The following is a 21,288-nucleotide window of genomic DNA, read 5'->3' as shown; positions in this document are numbered from 1 at the left end:
CTAACCACTGAGCCACCGTGTCAGCCATATACTTCATATACATTCATATATCTTTTAAATACAATATGAGGATTAAAATCTGACTGAGAGACCAAGGAATTAAAGTGTATAACAAATTGAACAGACAAACATTGCATTGTTGTTGTTTTTAAACAAAGTGGTGTCTTTATACAATTTAAATCAGTTCCACAAGCTGAATCATTCATTCATTCATTTTCTTTTCGGCTTAGTCCCTTTATTAATCTGGGGTCACCACAGCGGAATGAACCGCCAACTTATCCAGCACATGTTTTACGCAGCGGATGCCCTTCCAGCTGCAACCCATCACTAGGAAACATCCACACACACTCATACACTACGGACAATTTACCCTACCCAATTCACCTGTACCACATGTCTTTGGACTGTGGGGGAAACCGGAGTCTCTAACATGGGACACTCATGTAAACTGGATCTGTGAAAAGCTTTACCAAAGACTGTATTTTCTACGAAGGTTGTGGTTTTATGGTGTTGATAAGAAAATCATGTACTTATTTTATCAAGCTGTATTTGAAAGTGTTATCAGGTATGGTCTATCTACATGGTATGGCAATCTTTCTGTAAATCTGAAATCAAAAAATTTCAATATTATCAGAATTGCTACAAGACTAATAGGTTCTGAAACTTTTACTAGTATACAAACACTCTACGAGCAATGCACTCTAAATGAAGCGAAAAGAATTTTAAGTAACCCATCTCATGTACTCTTTCCATTTTATGATCTTTTACCTTCTGGTAGAAGATACAGAACTTTCCGCTGGAAGCGGAACAGACTGAAGAACTCTTTTATTCCAGTGTCAATCAGACTGTTGAACACTGATCGATAGTGTATGTAATTCTTTTGTATGTTGACCTATTTTTAATTGTTATTATGTTAGAACCTGCTGATGTGCTGTGTGAGTCCACAGAAAATTTCCCCTTGAGGGACAATAAAGTATACAAACAAACAAACAACTACTGCGCCACTGCGTCGCCTCACAAGCTGAATCATGTAAAATAAATTATGAAGGTAAAAACCAACTCGTTTCAATCATTGTACACCACTAGATGGAGACATTTTACTATGAACAAGTCCAAGCTTTTTCTGTAATTCTGTATTCTGCTAAAAATAGATTTAAAAGCCGAAATGTGGTTTGTTGTTTTGGGCTGATCTTCCAGTCTGGAATATAAATAGATATCGGTCTATAATATAAATGGCCCTTGCATAATAAATCAAATAAAACTCCATAATCTATATAAGTTGCACATCCAATTCCAAACGCATATCGGTAAATTCAGGTATTTAATAAAAATATTTTTTACAACTATTTTTGAAAAGCCTTGTATTATTGACATTTTCCGAACGCATGCATACTTTGTATTACTGAATACCACGCAAAAAAAATAATAAAACAGAATTGTTCATTTTTGTTAGTTCCCCCTTTTCTTTTCCATCACAATACATTTAATCACCAAAAGCGCGTCCTTCTTATTGAAAATAATTATATTGCATAATTAATAACTGTCTGTCATTTAGAGGATGCGGAACACACTGTACAATAACCCGCATAAAGATGACTTTAAAAAACTGTCTCTGCCCCACTCCCAATAACCTTTGCTCTAAATTCGCTCTGCGCATGCGTTAACACGCAAGGGGATATAGATGTACGTCTCATAGATCGCGATGTGTACTTTTGTGCCCTGCGCTAGACACAGAATGAGATCGTTTTTACATTCAGTCTTTTAATATTGTTTATATACCGCCATTAAATCATTCTACCTTCAAAAAATGATTAGAAAACAACCCATGAGGTGTGCGTTTGAATCTATTATATTACATCTATGCACTGTAGAGTAACAGTCAGACTCCCCTCCCTCTCCTGTGTCCTGTGTTTGTACCCTGTTTTGTGCCTAGTGCTGGTCATTATTTCAGTGCAATGACAAATTAATCTGATTTAGAGTGATTCGGGAGGACTATTCGCCTGACAGGATTTCTGCGATGATGATGAAGTAACAAGCTGCTCGACAATGTCAAACTTTGCCAACTGCATCTGATGAGACGAGGACAATAACTCGGGGAAAACATTTGCAACGTCTGTGGATTAAACCTGAAGATCAAGATGAAGTTCGCCCAGATCATGCTGAAGAACAGCTCGAAGCTGAACATACCCAAACAAGTGGACAGATTTTCTAAATTCTCCCCGTCGCCGCTGTCAATGAAGCAGTTCATTGACTTTGGTGAGTTGTTGTTGTTTACCTGTTTCTGTGGTGAAAACCTAGTCAGCTCACTAACCAGAAATACAGATGCATTTCTCTCTCTTTTTCAATTAAAATAAGCACATAAATCATTCAGTGACAACGTTTCTACACCAATGTAACTTCATAGAAACAAAACAATAACAAAAAGAAAGTTTATGGTATGGCATTATTACAGTATGATGTTGTGGGGGTGTTCAGTAGTAGTACAAAGTAGTTGTAGTAGTGCATTTCTTTCATATATCAAAATTATACACCACTGCCATAACTGTACCATATAACCAGTTATTACGTGCATCATGAGACTGTAGTGCATAGTGCAGATGATTATATAGGGAACTCACTAGGTATGGAGACGCAGCCCTTCTGTTATTTTGGTATGTAATACTCCTCAAACATTCTTTCAATCCTCGTAATTGATTCATAATTTGTGCACTATGTTTTCGACTATATGAGAAGTAATATTTGATAACACAAGTCGTCATCATTTTCTTTAACCAATAAATTATCTGATCAGCATCTTTTCAATGAGTAAATGTGGCAAAAATAAATGTTATACTAAATTATTCATTAGATTAGTCAGTATTGAAGCCACATCTAGAGATAATCTAACAAAATAACAGTCCAAAAGTTTGTAACCCAAATTTATGTAAGGGACAAATATATTTAAAAAAAAAATTAAAAAAGAGAAACAAAAATATTAAATTTTGTGGTTTGTAATTATTTTTGTCATATTTCGCATGTATTTAAATGTGTTATTTTTCTATGTCTAAAGCTGTTCGGTGACTAAAATATTCTTTTAATAAATAAAGTATATCCCTTTCATAAATCTGTTTTGTTTAAATGCACTAAAACATATTGTGGATTAAAAAAAATGGATAAAAATGGATAAAAATATTCATTTTCAAAATGGGGTGTACTCATATAGTACTCAATAATTGCATGACATTTATATGAGCATATGATCTGAGAATTTCCAGCAGTAACACCATTTGAATGTCTGTAGCTATGTATGAAACCTATACTGTACATTTAATAAACACACACACACACACACACACAGACGCACACACACACACACACACACACACGCACACACATCAAAATAGCATAAATATCGATCTGAAAAGTTTTCAGTAATTCAATAGGCATTCATTTACAAGTTAATCATTCATTCATTCATTCATTCATTTTCCTTCGGCTTAGTCCCTTATTTATCAGGGGTCGCCACAGCAGAATGAACCACCAGCTATTCCAGCATATGTTTTATGCAGCGGATGCCTTTCCAGGGGCAACCTGTTACTGGGAAACAACCATACACAATCATTCACACACACACACACACACACACACACACACTCATACACTACGGTACATTTTTGTCTACCCAATTCACCTATAACGCATGTCTTTGGACTGTGTGGGGAAACCGGAACACCCATAGGAAACCCACGTGAACATGGGGAGAACTCCACACAGAAATGAGAACTAACCCAGCCGGGACTTGAACCAGCGACCTTCTTGCTGTGAGGCGACAGTGCTAACTACTGAGCCACCCCTACATGTTAATCCACAAAATGTATTCCCTACAGTGTATTAGATAAGGGAGAAAGGCTAAATATGTTTTACAAACAGTTTTTAAGACTGATAACCTCTTCGACTAGGTTATAATCCTAAAGGTGTAAGTTTGTAAAGAATTTACTAGTGTTTGCCTGTTTTCATTATTACACAACAATATTAAACCTGACTGTATAGTGAATATTTATTATGCAGTTCAAGAGTGAAATTCTTACGTAGTCCTGTTTTGCTCTCAGGATCTGCCAATGCGTGTGAGAAGACCTCCTTCATGTTTCTGAGGCAAGAGCTTCCTGTCCGGCTAGCAAACATCATGAAAGAGATCGACTTTCTCCCAGACAAACTGCTCGGCACTCCTTCACTGAAGCTGCTGCAGAGCTGGTGAGATTCACCGCTGACAAAACACCATCCATAAGATTCAGAAGAGAGCAGTGTGATGAACTCAGACCTTCTGTATGATGTGTACAGCTCATATGACATTTATGGCCAATAATGCACAGCGCATGACTACAAAACAAAGTCTTTTACATAAGCAGGAGAGCGAGTTGGAGAGCAAATAATACTCCCTTTTAAATCAAGAAATTAGATATGGCCAAAAGTTGTATCACAATATATTTCTTAAATTGTCATATATACAGTAGATCGGAGGTGGTTTAACTTGGAAGAAACAGCAAAATATGGGTTTTGTCTTGTTTCTAGTCCAAATGTCTTACAATTCTTGAATCAAGAAGCATTTTCTAGGCAAATAAAAAAATATTGTTTTGTTCAGAAATTCATTCATTCATTTCTTTCGGCTTAGTCCCGAAGATACATCAGGGGTCGCCACAGTGTAATGAACCGCCAACTATTCCAGCATTACAGTACTGGGAAACAACCATGCACTCTCACTTTCACACACACTCATACACTATGGCCAATTTTTGTTTATTCAATTCACCTATACCGCATGTCTTTAGACTGTGGGGGAAACTGGAGCCCCCAGGGGGTGCAAACTCCACACAGAAATGGCAACTGGCCGAACCGGGACTCGAACCAGCAACCTTCTTGCTGTGAGGCAGCAGTGCTAACCACTGAGCCACCGTGCCCCCCTTGTTCAGAAATAATAAGCCAAAATTGAGTGAGTTTTTCCCTTAAAACAAGCTAAATTATCTGCCAGTGGGGTAAGTAAAATACAATTGTTTTCAGTTTGAATTCAGATTATTTTGCTTGTTTTAAGGAAACAAAAAAAGTCACTACATTTTTTACCTGAAAACAAAATAGTTTTTACTAACTTTTAGATATTTCGACTAGAAATGCTGTGCATCATAACAGCAGATAGTGTTTAAAAGCTACCAAGACTTAACTGAAATCGCTGGGCTACTTTCCTTTTGTTGTTTGTGCTATTTGTTCAAGATAATCAAGAATAGTTCATTTCCAGACTGGATGATATCGAGTGGTGGTGATGCATTTCTATAACTGTTGGACATGTTGTAATAAGTGCTGATTCAGCACATTTTTTCTACCGTCAGCATATTTTGAGCATTAAAGAGACAGTTCACCCAAAAATGAAAATTCTGTGATCATTTACTCATCCTCCATTTGTACCCAAACCTGCTTCAGTGTTTTCCTCAGTTGAACACAAAACAGGATTATCTTAAGAATGTTGGGGGGAAAACAGCCATTGACTTCTAAATAAATTTTTGTTCCTACTTCCTACAACCAATGTCAAGCTGCCTTTAGCCAGCATTCTTCAGAATATCTCGTTTCGAGTTTAACAAAAGAAAAGTAATTTAAAAATAGGTTTAGAACCACCCGAATGTGCTTAAATGGGGAGGAAATGTTCATTTTTGGGTAAACGATCCCTTTAAGCCAGAATTAGTTCTAGTTGAATGGTTTTCTTTCAGACTATATTTCTATATACTTCATATTTAGGCCAAAATGCACATCGTGGAATAATGCTAGAGGGATGCGACTGTGTTTGTTTGTTTGTTCAATCAACTAATCAATCAATCAATCAATCAATCATTTTTTAGCAGCCATTTTTAAAAATATCATAATAAAATAATTGTTTTGCTTAAAGTCTGTTTCTATTCTGATACTTTGGCTGGTTTAGATCTGTAATAAATAAATGACACCCAAACCACCAGCAGTTACTAAATATTAGTTACCTGTCTTGCAAAAGCTAAACTATATCTACACACTAATAGAGGGCTATTTTAGCTTTGACTGCCTTGAATAATAGCGTCATTGTAACTGCATTCTACAGAGTCAATGCTTTTGGACTCTCAAGATGTGTTTTTGTTTGATATTTGTTTAGTTCTTTGCAAAATGAGCAACAATGTCAGGCAAAACACGACGAAATGACGAAACGTATTCACTTTTTCCATTTAGTCAAGTGTTTGGTCAGGTTTAGTTTGCTTTTGAAATGTGAACCAGAGGTCAAAGGTCATTTGTGCTATTTACATCATGAAAACAGTCGGCCGTTTATCTTTTTTTACACTGTAAAGACATCAGCTGGACAATCCACACTCATAGAAAGTAATGCACACATACATTACATATAATAATCATTGTTTTCATGAGGATCTGGAACAGAGTTTGACCTTTGTTATGTTCTGATTCCTTTCCTTCACACTGTTTTCTATATTGAAAGTTAATGGGCAAAAAATACTTGTAAATCTTGGGTAATCATATTCATTTGCAGATCATGGTTTAAACATGAGACAAGTGTGGTAAATGTAAAAAAAAGGTTAGTGATGTTCTTAATGAAAATGCCTATTTAACTGTTCTGATTCTCTGAGCAGACAGGATTTGAAAGGACAGGCTGATTTATGCTGTTTACGTTTTCAGCCTTTGTCTTACAAGGTTTGGCAGAGGCTTTGTGTTCAACAAGTCAACTGGAATATATTGAAAATTATGTAATGATGGGTGTTACGTAAATTAAATATTTTCTGCTGACTTTGCAAGATTTTTTTTCCGTGACTACAATGTTTTGTGAAAAAGATACCATGGGCAGGAACATACTTTTTTTTCCAATAATTATTATATTACATTAAGTTACATAGGTTATGTAAATTTCTGAATTAATCTGTTTTTAATGATGCATTTGTGTCAGTTATTTAAAATGATAAAATTATATTCAAATAATTAAGTTATGGCGACGCAGTGGCGCAGTAGGTAGTGCTGTCGGCCTCACAGCAAGAAGGTCGATGGTTTGGTAGGCGTTTCTGTGTGGAGTTTGCATGTTCTCCCTGCGTTCGCGTGGGTTTCCTCTGGGTTCTCCGGTTTCCCCCACAGTCCAAAGACATGCGGTACAGGTGAATTGGGTAGGCTAAATTGTCCGTAGTGTTTGAGTGTGTGAGTGAGTGTGTATGGATGTTTCCCAGAGATGGGTTGCAGCTGGAATGGCATCCGCTGCGTAAAACATGTGCTGGATAAATTGGTGGTTCATTCCGCTGTGGCGACCCCGGATTAATAAAGGGACTAAACTGAAAAGAAAATGAATGAATAATTAAGTTATATAGTATAAATACTTAATAATTTCACTATCAATTACATTATTAATTTTATATTATAATTGGGGGAGGTGTAAGTGTTGTGGAATGTATTTCTTGTATTTGTTTAATATTATTAATAATTGTTTCTTATTAAAATTGTTACTCATAACCAAAATTACTCTGCTCTATCAGTAGGGAAAGAAATTAAAAAAAATTATTTTAATTGATATTATATGTTATAAGTTTACACTCATTGTACACTGTAAAAAACGCTGGGTTCCACATAATTACTTCAAGTTGTCCCAACACAAGTCGATTAAGTTAACTTTATCTTTTTTGTTTTTTGCAAATTTAAGCGGATTGAACATAAAAAATTAAGTTCCCCTCCCCCCAAAAAACCTCAAGAATTGTGTTGTTTCAACTCATTTTAAATAAATAGTTGGAACAAGCAAGAAAAATAAATTTTTGAGTGTATATTACATTAAAAACAGTATGCGAGTGTTACACCTGCCGCTTTCTTTCCATTATGACAATGACGAATGGGTTTGTTTTTGTTGCAAATATTTTATATCTTGAGTTTAAAGTCTTTTTATGTTATGCATGACTCATTCTGAGATCAAACGTAAGCTAAATGTAACTTTCAAAGATGTTCACCGACATGTTATGCAGTGTCAGATATCATCATGAGTCACTGTATATAAACGAGTGCACTGTAACCTTCCTAGAGGTCTCGATGTAAACAAGTGCTCTCTGACAACACGCACACACAGCCCTGTCATTCAGCTCGTACAGTATGTGCTCTGTCAAATGACTACTGTACCCTATACAGTTTCCATTCGCCCTGGGAAATATTGTTTTACTCTTACTAAACTGCCAAATTATGCATATAAAGCACCTCCGTTAGCCATTCAAAGTCAATCGGCTTTGTTGTTTAAAGAAAATAATACACAACATTACATAATAAATACAGTTCTGATTCATTATCAATTTTATTTAACATATTAATTTGGTAATAGTGATGCATTAAAATATTTTTGATCAGCAAATTCCATTTATTAAACTGAAAGTGAAAATAGTTTAATAATAATCAAATTTCTTTAGTAATGATACGTATAAATTATGTAATCATTTAACTTGCCCAAGATTGTTTTATATTGAGTAGGGGTGTACAATATTGCAGAAAATATTAGATTTTAGTGGGGAAATAAGTGGTTCATTCAAAATTCAGATTCATTAAGAAACAAATCAAGTGACTGACTTAATAAATAAATCATTGAATCACTTACTCAAATGATTCATTTGAAAGCAGATTCGTTCATGAAAAAAATCACAACACTGCTTCTGAGACATGGCAAAACGGTCCCTAAAATATGAAGATAGTAAAAACATAAGTAATATAGTGCACATATTAAGAAATATGAAAAAAACTCCATATATATATGGAAAAAGGCATCACAGTGGCACAGTAGGTAGCATGATCGCCTCACAGCAATAAGGTCGATGGATTGAACGCCACCTGTGTCAGTTGGGATTTCTGTGTGGAGTTTGCATGTTCTCCTCGTGTTCCTCCGGTTGCTCTAGTTTCCCCCACAGTCCAAAGACATGCTGTACAGGTGAAATGAATAAGCTAAATTGGCCGTGGTGTATGTGTGTGGATGCAAGAGTGTATGGGTGTTTCCCATTGTTGGGTTGCAGCTGGAAGGGCATCTGCTGCGTAAAACATATGCTGGATAAGTTGGCGGTGTATTCGCTGTGGCGACCTCTGGTTAATAAAGGGACTCGGCCAAAAAGAAAATGAATGAATGAACATATAGAAAAAGTCTGCAGAAAATTGAAGGTGTAACATTGAATATTGTCAAAACCACATTTACTCTGGTTATTGTAAATAAGCCACATTTACTTCATATTTAAATATATATTTTGACAGTTTTTAATCAACGTGTAGGGCTGGTTTCTAAAAATGCACGTTTGTTTGCTTTCAAACACAGGTACGCTCAGAGCCTAATGGAGCTGGTGGACTTTTTGGAGAAAGACCCTGATGATAAAAAAATCCTGACGAAGTAAGTGCAAATTTTAAGACCATTCACCTTCATTATTTTTTTTGTTTGTTTGATTGTTTATTTATTGCCACATCAGCAACTTATGGCTATTTTTTTATGGCAGGATCAATATAGATAAAAAACATATAATTACAACATCTCGCTTATTAAATTATTATTAAGTTATATTATTATTATGTAATATGTTTTTTAGTTCAAAATAAAAGTGATTTATTTAAAATTCAGATTGATTTAGAAACAAATCAAGTGACTGACTGCCTTAATAAACAAATTATTGAATCACTGAGTCAATCTTATTTTAAAAGCATGAACGCATCATTTAGGAACGACACCACAATGCTGCTTCTGAGACATGGCAAAACTAAACAAGTAAAAATATATTGATAGTGAATAAATAAGCATAGTAAATAAATAAAAATCAAGTTTTCAGTTTGATATGTTATAATTAACTTAGAATTCTTCCTGGCGATACATATAAAAACATCCACCAAAGTGCTCTCAGTATAGAAATCTTGTCTTGTAGAATCCTCTGTGTTTGACTCGTCTGCTTTAAATGACCTCTAGTGGTGTTTTGAACCAGACGATGTGTCTCAGATTCACAGAAACGCTGATCAATGTCAGGAACAGGCATAATAATGTGGTGCCCACCATGGCACAGGGTGTGCTGGAGTACAAGGAGGCCTTTGGCGTGGATCCCGTGACCAATCAGAACGTCCAGTATTTTCTGGACCGCTTCTACATGAGCCGAATCTCCACACGCATGTTGATGAACCAGCACAGTAAGTGTTCAGGACACACACTAAAAGCCTTAGGCAGAGATCATTCAGTCTGAGCTGAAATAATCAGGGTGTCAGTGAGGTCTTAAAAAGTTAAATATTTCAAGAACTAAAATTGAAAAAGTCTTAAATCCACTGATATATGGTGTTGCATGTCTTAAATACTTCTAAACAGAACTTAATTTTCCTTTGTCAATGTAAAACGACCCAATTGCTACAACCAAAAAGTTCAACGAAAGTCAAATTAATTAACTATTTTCCAATATGGTTTAATTATCTTCCTTACACCCTCACAATAACATTTGTTTAAAAGTTCTCCATGTATTTTGACACATTATTTAAAATATGTGGCTAAGAAATAACTAAATTTAAATTTTAATAAAGCAAGTAAAAATATTCCACTGGCCATTACAAAAAGTCCTTAGCCTTTTGCCCTGTAGAAGTCTGAAATTTTATTCATAAAGGTCTTAAAAAGTCCTAAATTTGATTTGGTGAGACCTGCAGAAACCCTGATAATGGACTACATGATGACCATGTAATGCATGGAGCTATAAATAAATATCAAACCACTCATTCATTTTCTTTTCGGCTTAGTCCCTTTTATTAATCAGGGTTCGCCACAGCGGAATGAACCACCAACTTATCCAGCATATGTTTTACACAGCGGATGCCCTTCCAGCTGCAACCCAGTACTGGGAAACACCCATACACTCTTGCATTCACACACATACACTATGGCCAATTTAGTTAATTCAATTCACCTATAGTGAATGTTTTTGGACTGTGGGGGAAACCGGAGAACCCAGAGGAAACCCACGCAAACACGAGGAGAACATGCAAACTCTACACATAATAGCCAACTCACCCAGCTGAGGCTAGAACCAGCAACCTTCTTTCTGTGAGGCGATCATGCTACCTACTGTGGCACTGTGAAGCCATATCAAACCATTTTGTACTATATTAAAATAATGTACTATTATAATAAAATTTTATAAAACTGAAACACTAGAGTAAGCTTTTAAGTCTTGTCAACTGTTTTACAATTGATTTAAAAAAAAACAAAAAAAAGAATGATATATATATATATATATATATATATAGAGAGAGAGAGAGAGAGAGAGAGAGAGAGAGAGAGAAAAAACTGTTTTGTTTTAATATATTTAAAAATCTAAATTTAATTAAATGTGATGGAAAAGCTGAATTTTCACCAGATCTTTCAAAAATCATTTTAATATTTATTATAAACATTTATTATTATTATAAAATATTTTTAATAATCCAAAAATTATTTATTTAAAAAAGTTTTTCTATCAGTTTATCAAAGCATTACTGTTAAAAAAAAATTCATAAATGACATGATATTATTCTCAAAATACAATGCATAAAATCTTTTCTATAATTCATCACACTCAACTAGTGCTTTTGTAGGGGATAAATACTTTTAAATGGTACTCTAAATCTAATATTAAGTGATGTTTGCAAATAAGTTTGTGTGTTTATTTTAGCGTTAATCTTTGATGGCAGCACCAATCCAGCCCACCCCAAACACATTGGCAGTATCGACCCAAACTGTGACGTTGTGGAGGTTGTAAGAGGTAACAAACCCGTTGAAGAAAGCTAATAAAGTTATTTTATGAACGCTTGCAATAGCCATGCGCCACCTATATACAGTATAGTTTGATTTGTAAGCTTAGTTTTACTGCAGATGACTTGAACACTTGCTGTGTTTTTTGTTTTTTTTGCTCTCTAGATGCCTATGAAAGCTCCAAGATGCTGTGTGATCAGTACTACTTGACCTCTCCTGAAGTGGAAATCAAACAAGTGAACTGTGAGCGGGAATTTTCTCTCTCAAACTTTCAGTCTTTGTGTGCCGTGTGCATGGTGAGTCCTGAGCAGTCAGAAATCATCAGGTCCTTAAAGTCCTAAAGTCTCTGTTTCCATCTGGTATAAACATGCGTCTTTGGCAATACCATTTCATTCATTTTGTGTCACTTTTGTCAACATGTGTTCACATTTAATCAACACCCTTCCCTCTAGTTTTAAGAGACTGCATTTGCATCTGTATTTAGTGTCAGGCCTCTTCTGTTTGAATTGACTAAAATGCATCTTAATACCAGATGTAAACATGGTTTTATATACTTCACAGTTGATTCCTTGCTAGTCTATAGATTTAGACGTTTGACTTTTTATGATGGTGTCAAGAAAAGTGCTGGGTAAAGATTGCGCAATAATATTTATGTAATACAAAGATACAAAAAATAAAATATACACCATTCAAAAGTTTTAAAAATTTTGTTTCTTTTTCAGCGAGGATGCATAAAAACTGTCAAAAAGACATTTATAATCTCTCAAACGATTTCCATTTCAAATAAATGCTGTTCTTTTGAGTCCTAAAAACATGATGGTTTCATCCAAAATATTAAGCAACCAAAGTGTATAAAATATTGATAATATCTAATGTTTCTTGAGCATCAAATTAGCCAATTATAATGATTTCTGAAGAACTGTGTGACATTAATGAAGCTGAAAACTCTGCTTTCATCACAGGAATCGATTACATTTTAGCATGTACTCTAATAAACTAATTTTTCATTGTATTTTTAGCTAATAGATTTTGTGCAAGACAGCTAACGTAATCTATATGTTGTGATGCCCGTGTGGTTTGTGTTATGTTGGCAAGACGAGTAAGCCTTAAAATTCATATTTCTGAACATCAATGCACTATTCGACACCATGATCCTAGAAGTCCGGTAGATTTTTCAGTTATGAGACATTCTGTCTCCGCTCTACAATACATAGGGATTGAAGATGTGGAAAATCTTAATAAATTGCTGTTACAACATGAAGCCTTTTGGATTTTCACTTTAGATATGTTGTCTCTAAGAGGTTTAGGAGGTTGATATTGGTCCTTTTCTTTAATGTTCAATTTTTTTTCTCTATTTGTGATGTATTATTAGGATTTGTTTTTGTATTTTCATTTTGAATATGCAAGTTGTGTAATTTACTAATGTGTATTTTCTATTTTTTGTAGTGAGATTATGTATGAGATCATGTAATCCGGAAGTGTATAAAAAGAGCAACATGCTTTGATGAATACTGTCTGATGAAGATCCGGTGTGCTCGAAACATTACACGCTTTGAATTAGCCTTTTTAATTTTAGAAATTGGTATTTTTTGTAGGAGTGTCAATATTAATTGTGTTTTCGGTGCACCGCGATGCAGACGTGAGCAATTCGGTAACGGTTCAGTAATAATCATAACCGGTTATTGCATACTGACGTCATTCATCTCATATGCGCTATATTGCGTTAGTTTACTATGGTGAGGGAGGCGAGCGGGAGTAATTAAAATGCTCCAACTACTTAAAAACGCAGAAACTCTGCACAATTCACTGCGTGTGTGTTTGCTGGACAGTCTTTCACTGACACTGAAGTTACAGCAGAAGCCCCTATTACACTACTGAGAAGGAAATAAAAGTAAACTCTACAGCTCATCTGTAGAGCGAGTTTTCTCCTATCATGGATCAGCTGTGATCGCCGCTGCTGTTTATCAGTGTCACTCAAAGGTGAACAGCGCCAGAGCGTTACAGCCAATCGCAGACCTTTCTGTTGAGCGCGTGACCAATTATAGGACTGCAAGAACTCGTGGCATATTTACATTTGTTTATTTGCTATAAATGCTCACGTTGTTCTGTGCATGTACTTGAGTTTTTAAAGGTACAGTTCTTTGTATTAAAGGACAAAATTGTATTACAGATAATAAACACATATAAATATATTTATCCATTTTAAATACAAGAAAATGTTGTGCTGTGAGGTAAAATATAATTGTATGGAAAGCATCGTCAAAGCATCGTTATGGACTGAGATATTGAACTGAACCGAATCGATGGCATGATAATCGTAACCGAACCGTGAGACCAGTGTAGGTTCACACCGCTTATTTTTTGGAGCTTGGTGTTGCCGCCTTGTTGAATATATTTTTGAGCTTTTTGCTGTTTGGCTAAGACTCCATTTAGATTGATACGCATGCTTTTGTGCATTTTAGCAAATTTTTAGCAAACGCTGGGGAAACAATTGCACTGAACCAAAACCTTTAAATGAAAAAAGTGTAACTTTGATGTATATTTATTGTGTGGAATAATAGCAGCAAGTAATAGCTTTGTGAATGATTTAATAATAAAAACAACAAAAACCACTTCAGGTAGTACTTTTAATCACTTATCCATGTGGACAAAAATAGCTCTTTTTATCTTATCATCACTGTGCAATATACTGGATAATAAAAACTGTGTGCATAGTTGCATAATGCCAACATTTTGGCACAATCTCTCAGTTTATCTTCTCAGTGTACTATTAAACAAAGTACAGAGAAGCGACAAGGTTGAATGAGCGCCGTTTCACCAACATAAAGTAACAAATTAGCCAGCATGCATAACCTCTATCATGTACTTCATAGCTGACAAGATTGAGCAGCATGTCGGTATTGGTTTCTGTACTGCATTCTTAAAATATAACGTTTGTATGGGCATGCATGTTATTGCTTTGCTTTCTGGTTTGCACGCCTGTAGCTCAATCAATATATCTGTTGTTGTTGTTTTTTTTTTTTTTTTTTTGCAGTTAAAGGACCCAGTGACCCTATACATATAGTTTATGTGCCTTCTCATCTCTACCACATGCTCTTTGAGCTTTTCAAGGTATTTTAATTATTTTATAGCACACGCTGTAACTCACACACAATGATAGTCTTGTATAAACAGAAGGGCAAGAAATGTATTCATGTGGTTCAACAGTTTTAATGCGAAGATATTTTACAGAATGTTGGTGTATTGTATTGATTTGTGAAATAAGAAAATATGCAAGCTCTAATGCAATTTCTGAGATAGACGATGAATGTTTTACGACTTTAGTCACTCAGGGTGTCCACATGGTCTTAAAAAGTATTTCAAAAACTAAATTTTAGGCCTTAAAAGTCATTGAAATATTGTGTTGTACTGTAGGTCTTAAGTCGTTTTAAATTAGTCTTATTTTTACAATGTCCACGTAAAGATTCCAATGTCCCAATCAGGCCAACACCCATCCAATCACAAGTAATTCCAAGGATATCCAAATGCAATTAATTAAACAATACATTTTAATAAGTTTTATTCATTAAAGGTGCAGTAGGTCATTGTCTTCAGAATCATGTTGTGTTGTGCTGGTTGAAAGTCTCTTCACATTCCAATAGTAATGATTAAAGTAAATGATCTAAATGTATTTATATGTATTTTTATATTCTGGGTGAAGCATAAGACTCAAAAAAGTGCATCCAATTAAATATTGTCAGGCCAACATTTCCCATAATTCTGATAGGTAGCCCAAACTGTCCGTCAACAAATGTAGATTTGTACATCTGCACAACCGTTCACGTAGATCCACCGTTGTGAATACACGCGCTGCACGTTTTTGTGCATACGAGACAAGAGAGAGAGATAGAGGTAAAACCATGCTGGGTCAAACCTTTTTTAAATCCTGAATCAATATTAGAGATACGTTTTGAACGTTGGAGGCAGGATGACACCATGGCTGAAGTATCTTTTAGACAGGTAATGTTGTTTTAAAAATGTTTTAGTAACGCAAAGCCTATGTAGATTTTGTTGTTTTACAAACGGGTTATATGCACAGAAGTGTTGTTCAGCCACTGAAATCTTCCAGCGAAACTAATATGTGACTATTTTCAGTTTTATTAGGTGCCCTTTTACAGCATCGATAATGTAGATTTTTATTTAGTTTAACAACAAAACAGAGACTGAGGTGAAGATGGTTTTATATTCACATCAAATTGGTTAATTTTTTAACAATGACAACCTGTGACGTGCTCCCTATATTGTTTACCATGCTACTCTCAATATCCGGTCTGAAATAGCATGTAATTATGGCTTGGTAAAAAGCGTAATTCCTGCACATCACTGGCCAACCACTAAGCAGAGTCGCTTCAGGACAGCACATGAGAGGGTTACCTGCAGTCATCTTTAAGGTGTGCACATTCGTGTTTCAGGTGTGGCTTTGGACGGCAGGGGAGGGACTGTGTTTCAGAGATATTATGCTAACCGGTTAGCATTGCGGCAGATCACCTACTGCACCTTTAACTCCATTTACCAATATGGTTTTATTATCTTCCTTACAATAACAATTGTTTAAAATTTCACCATGTGTTTACCCGAACTTACTCTGGTGCATACATTTAGTTTATTTTTTAACTTGTAAGTTATTTTAGTCTATTACAGTTTTTAAAAATTGTAAAAAAAGTTTTAAATGTTATGTAAAAAAATTGCGAATAAGGAATAACTAAATTAGATTTTTTTGACGGCAAGTAAAAATCATTTGATTTAATTAATAATGGTCTCAATATGATTCAGAAAAGTCTTAAATTTGACCTGCAGAAACCCTGCCACTTGTCATTCAAATCTACTGTTTGAGTTTAGAAAACATAGAAAATCACAGACTGCTGAAAGCTAATTCTTTGGCAACACCTTCATAATAGAACAATTGTTTGAAGAGACTTGGTCAACTATATTTTAATTGGTCATCAAAAAAGAATTAGGGTGGGAGGAAGATAGTTAGAGTGCACTCTTATTGCGTTTGTCATTTTTAGGTGGGACTGCCTATTAAGACAAATAATGTCACTAAATGGAAAAGAGCAGCATAAACATTCAGCAAAACGTCTCTTTTTGTGTTTCTCGGAAGAAAGTTTTATGTTTGGAATAATATGACCACTGCATTTGTTTCACCAAAACAGAATGCAATGAGAGCAACTGTGGAAACCCATGAGACCAGCCTACATCTCCCACCAATCAAAGTGAGAGTTTCTCTAGGAACAGAAGATCTGACTATTAAGGTGAGCTTTTTTTGTTGAATAACTTTGCTTTCATGCTTATTTACACTCAAGGTACATCAAAAGTTGAATATTTCATCTCTGTTTTAACTCGCAACATTCACTGTAAATTGTTTCATGTAGTTAATTTAATCATGTTTACAAATTTAAGTAAATTGGTTTAAACATAAACCAATTAAGTTTTGAAAAAGAACATTAAGAAATGTTTTGTTTTAAATGAGTAGTTTAAAGAAACCGCTAAAGTAATTTTTTGAGTATACTGGTTGTAGCAGAGGCCCAAGCATGTTTGTATTGATGATTCTTGTGTTATATTAGATGTCTGACAGAGGCGGTGGAGTTCCTTTGAGGAAAATTGAGCGACTTTTTAGCTACATGTATTCAACTGCGCCGAGTCCTGTGGCTGAAGACACTCGTAACGCTCCCCTGGTATGAAGCTTGGTTGTCTATTTAAATGTAATGTCTGCAGATAGCCTCTGTTGTGTAATACTGTTACCATGTGGTAAAACTTTGATCCACAGTCATGTTTTTAAGGAATATGTGATCTTGAAGGTTACAAATTAGCAGAATTACCAACAGCATGGTTTGTTTTCACCAGATTAGTATTGTAATGCAGTTGTAAAGTTTTATCCTTTACAATTTTTTTTCCCCTCAGGCTGGTTTTGGCTATGGTCTTCCTATCTCTCGTCTCTATGCTAAATACTTCCAGGGAGATCTGCAGCTCTACTCAATGGAGGGATACGGCACATCGGCAGTCATATATCTAAAGGTACACATTATGGGCCCTTTTTACATTTCCAGGTTTCCAATCATCATAGTTGGGTAAACTTAGAGCACAGTTAATGGGAGAGTACAACAAATATTTTTTTTTACAATCCCATTTGCTAAAATAATGAAAGAAAAACTCCACAATGGTGTTTTCAAGACTTTCAGAAATTGTGTGAGACATAACAACAGCCAGAAGAGAGAACAACGTCAAATTTACTGTTCCGCCCCCATAGATGCTGCATTAGCATTAGCCTCACACAAGCAGTAATTCGTTTTTTTGTAATTTGTAATCAAAATATTTAAAACTTTCAAGGATTCAAGATGATTCTTCCTTGATATCTACTAACTACTGTACATAGGCAACATCCTTATAAGTGACTGATTTGAAACTCTCCATGCTACATAAATAGCATTTTTGGTTGCTTTTAACCAAATAAATGGACAGAGACCAGTGAAAACTGTGGTTTGATTGTGGTTTCAAATGTGGTTTGACTAAAAAAAAAATGAGCCAAAGGCATCTAAATGAAGCAAAAACACAACATGTTGAAAATATAAACAGGACAGAAAGCATAAGCATATATTGTTTTTTGCATCATAAGCCAGGTTGACATCCGAACCTGAAGAGAATCTTTTCAAAATGTAAAAAAAAAAATTTCGATCACATTTCCATCGAGTTGTTCGAGTGGCCGACTGTAGTATTGGTAACCTAGAAACCAACAGTAAACAAGGCAAGCATAATGGAGACAGCTGATCTGTCTTACATGGGTCTAATGTTTACTACATCAGTTTATTTGCAAATGCACTTTCCGGACCAGCAGAACTGAATTACAAAAATGAACATGCTCTACGTTTCTTAATGCAGTATTGCTTTTTTGTTTCATTTTCCATTATCACAATGCATTATGGGATTGTTTTACATGATAGATGCACACGATATTGCCTTAAAGTGATAGTTTAACAAAAAAAAGGTATTCTGGAAACATACTGTAAATTCCAAATTGTTCCAAACCTGTACAGTATGAAGATATTTTGAAGCACGTTGATTCCCATTCACTTCCAATATACTTCCAATTAGTGTTGACACGATACTAGAATTCGATACCAATCACTACAGAAATTTTTAAAATGTCCATTTCCCGCTTACATTTGAGCGCTGTTGAGTGCGTTCTTATACAGCGCTGATTTGCCATTGTGTTCATCTGCTCAACAGAAATGACTGTGATTGGCTGTGAAGGTCATCAGTTCACCAAACTGAGTGTAAAAACTTTACTGAGTGTAAACAGATACAGGGACACTGAAGCGTTTTAAAGTCGATTCATCAGCGGATCGCTCATATGTCAGCTCATAAACAGACCAGCTGATCTTCACTGCTTTAAAACGCTCTAGTGTCCCTTTATCTGTAGTTACACTCAGTTAACAGTGGTGACTTCGGTGAACTGATGACCTTCACGGCCAATCACAGTCATTTTTGTTGAGCATGTGAACTAGAGCCTTTATTAAGTTTTATTAAGTGACATCGATATCCAAGGGTATGTGGTCCACAGTGAGTTTACTCAACTTAAAAGTTGAGTGCATTGTGCATAACCAGTTGGCTCATTTAAAGTAGTCACTATATGAAAAGTTGACCAGATGTTTGCCTTTCAGTTTGCCTTTTTTTCAGTTTTAAGTTCGCCATTGGCAATTTTTCACTGTGTGTTCTCCATTGCACGTGGTTGGAAATTTCTATGTGCAAGGCATCACTGGTGCTTCTGGACCACACACATTAGATCTCATTAAACTTTTTTGGAAGTTTTTTTCAAACGCAGGCCCAAAGCCTGATATACGTGCTAGCTATGACGTAAAAATGGGCCCGAAACCCGGCTCTAGGGGCATAAAAAAGTTGGGCCCCGATGGGCTCGGGCTCAAATGCAGGGCTCTAATGTGAACACAATGGCAAATCAGTGCTGTTTAAGAACGCGCTCAACAGCGTTTAAATGTTAGCAGGAAATGACATTTTTAAACTCTGTGATTGGTACCAAAATTCAGTATCCATACAATGGAAGGCAATGGATGTTACACAGGTTTAGAATAACAGAACAAATATTCATTTTAATACTCCAACAGAAATACGATTTTTGGGTCACAAAGTTTTGTGGTCAAACTAAGTTTCAAATCCATACAACAAACTAACTGCAAAATTCCCATTCACTTAAACTCCTCCTCAAACCATAGAATTTTACACATTTGATAAACAATGATAATATGACTGTACATTTATAACTTTAATAAATATATCAAATGCATTCTCCCTTTTATTTTAACAGGCCTTATCCACTGAATCAATAGAGAGGCTTCCTGTGTTCAACAAGTCAGCCTTAAGGCACTATCAAACCAGCACAGAAGCGGATGATTGGTGCATCCCGAGCAGCGAGCCCAAGAAACTGGGAAAGTATGAGTTCAGCGTTTGAGAAGCTCATTCGATAAGCAGCCCATGGACTGAATGCAGCTATGAATGAACCCTAGCGGAGGAAGCCTAGAGTTTATTTGGGTAACTACATACGTGACTCTTCAGGTATTTCAGAAGCATGGTATTATCAAATGGTTGATAATTGACTAGATGAATGTTACAGTCTGAACAACAAGGGCATTTTTGTCTTCCACGTTGCTTATAATACACAGGCTTTATTTGCAGTGCTAACTCTCATTTAGAGTTTCAATGGGATAGTTAAACATTTTTTCCGAGACGTCAGAAACTTAAGTCGAATGTACTAAAGCGGACTTGTTGTTTGAGCATGTGTTGATTTCTACACATTACCACTGACTTTTAATTGATTTTCTAAGTGTGTTCCAGTGTATACACAAACTTGTGTTTTTGTCCATGGGGCCAAGTTACCAGCATTATGTCGAGTTATTGCATGCAAACATTTGGGAAAAGCAACCAAAAGTAGCCAAGGTTGTGTTTACAATCTTGGTTAAAAAATGCATTCACAATGCAAACAGTAGAATGACCATAGTTGTGTGCGTATTGCTTGATTATGAACTTGAAATGTTCCTGTAACCGTTGGACCTACCGTCTAACACTCTATTTCGTTTGAAATGTAAATACGTATTGCTATCATTGAGGCCAAACCATTTCATAAACATCTTAAAGAGGCTATATTGTATACTGAATTTAGAAACCCTTAATATTAGCAACCAGTGGTGGTTAAGTGAACTGCAGCCATCAACTAACTGCTCATTCTTGCATTAGCGAACATGTAAAATACAATAATAAATACAGTTGAAGTCAGAATTATTAGCCTTTCAGTTAAATTTGAACTCTTTTCTATTTTTTCCTCAATTTATTATATTTAATGGCAAGATTTTTTCAACATTTCTAAACAAAAGTTTTAATAACTAATTTCTAATAACTGATTTATGTTATCAATGATGACAGTACATAATATTTTACTAGATATCCTAGTATTCAGCTTAAACTGACATTTAAACGCTTAACTAGGCTAATTAGGC

The 21,288-nt window shown here is 35.3% G+C and overlaps 1 protein-coding gene across 1 annotated transcript; it reads left to right on the top strand.

The window, feature by feature from the left end:
* Positions 1–1,713: 1,713 nt before the first annotated feature.
* pdk4 (pyruvate dehydrogenase kinase, isozyme 4) lies at positions 1,714–21,106 on the top strand. Its single transcript, XM_056479997.1, has 11 exons — positions 1,714–2,256; positions 4,089–4,230; positions 9,314–9,385; positions 9,980–10,164; positions 11,667–11,756; positions 11,912–11,989; positions 14,781–14,857; positions 16,939–17,037; positions 17,350–17,460; positions 17,687–17,800; positions 20,103–21,106. Exons 1-11 carry the CDS (start codon positions 2,139–2,141, stop codon positions 20,244–20,246), a joined length of 1,230 nt encoding a protein of 409 aa, XP_056335972.1. The 5' UTR covers positions 1,714–2,138; the 3' UTR covers positions 20,247–21,106.
* The last annotated feature ends 182 nt before the right edge of the window (positions 21,107–21,288 follow it).

The sequence above is a fragment of the Danio aesculapii genome, chromosome 19 (genome assembly GCF_903798145.1).
Source record: "Danio aesculapii chromosome 19, fDanAes4.1, whole genome shotgun sequence".
Classification (NCBI taxonomy): Eukaryota; Metazoa; Chordata; class Actinopteri; order Cypriniformes; family Danionidae; genus Danio; species Danio aesculapii.
Note: the sequence above shows the minus strand (reverse complement) of the source record. Positions and strands in the feature narration are given on the sequence as shown.

Excerpts from the sequence above, each read along its gene's own strand:
- pdk4 (XM_056479997.1), top strand. The coding sequence starts at position 2,139 with ATGAAGTTCGCCCAGATCATGCTGAAGAACAGCTCGAAGCTGAACATA. Across the intron at positions 10,165-11,666 it reads CATGTTGATGAACCAGCACA|CGTTAATCTTTGATGGCAGC; the intron begins GTAAGTGTTCAG and ends TGTTTATTTTAG. Across the intron at positions 17,801-20,102 it reads CGGCAGTCATATATCTAAAG|GCCTTATCCACTGAATCAAT; the intron begins GTACACATTATG and ends TTATTTTAACAG.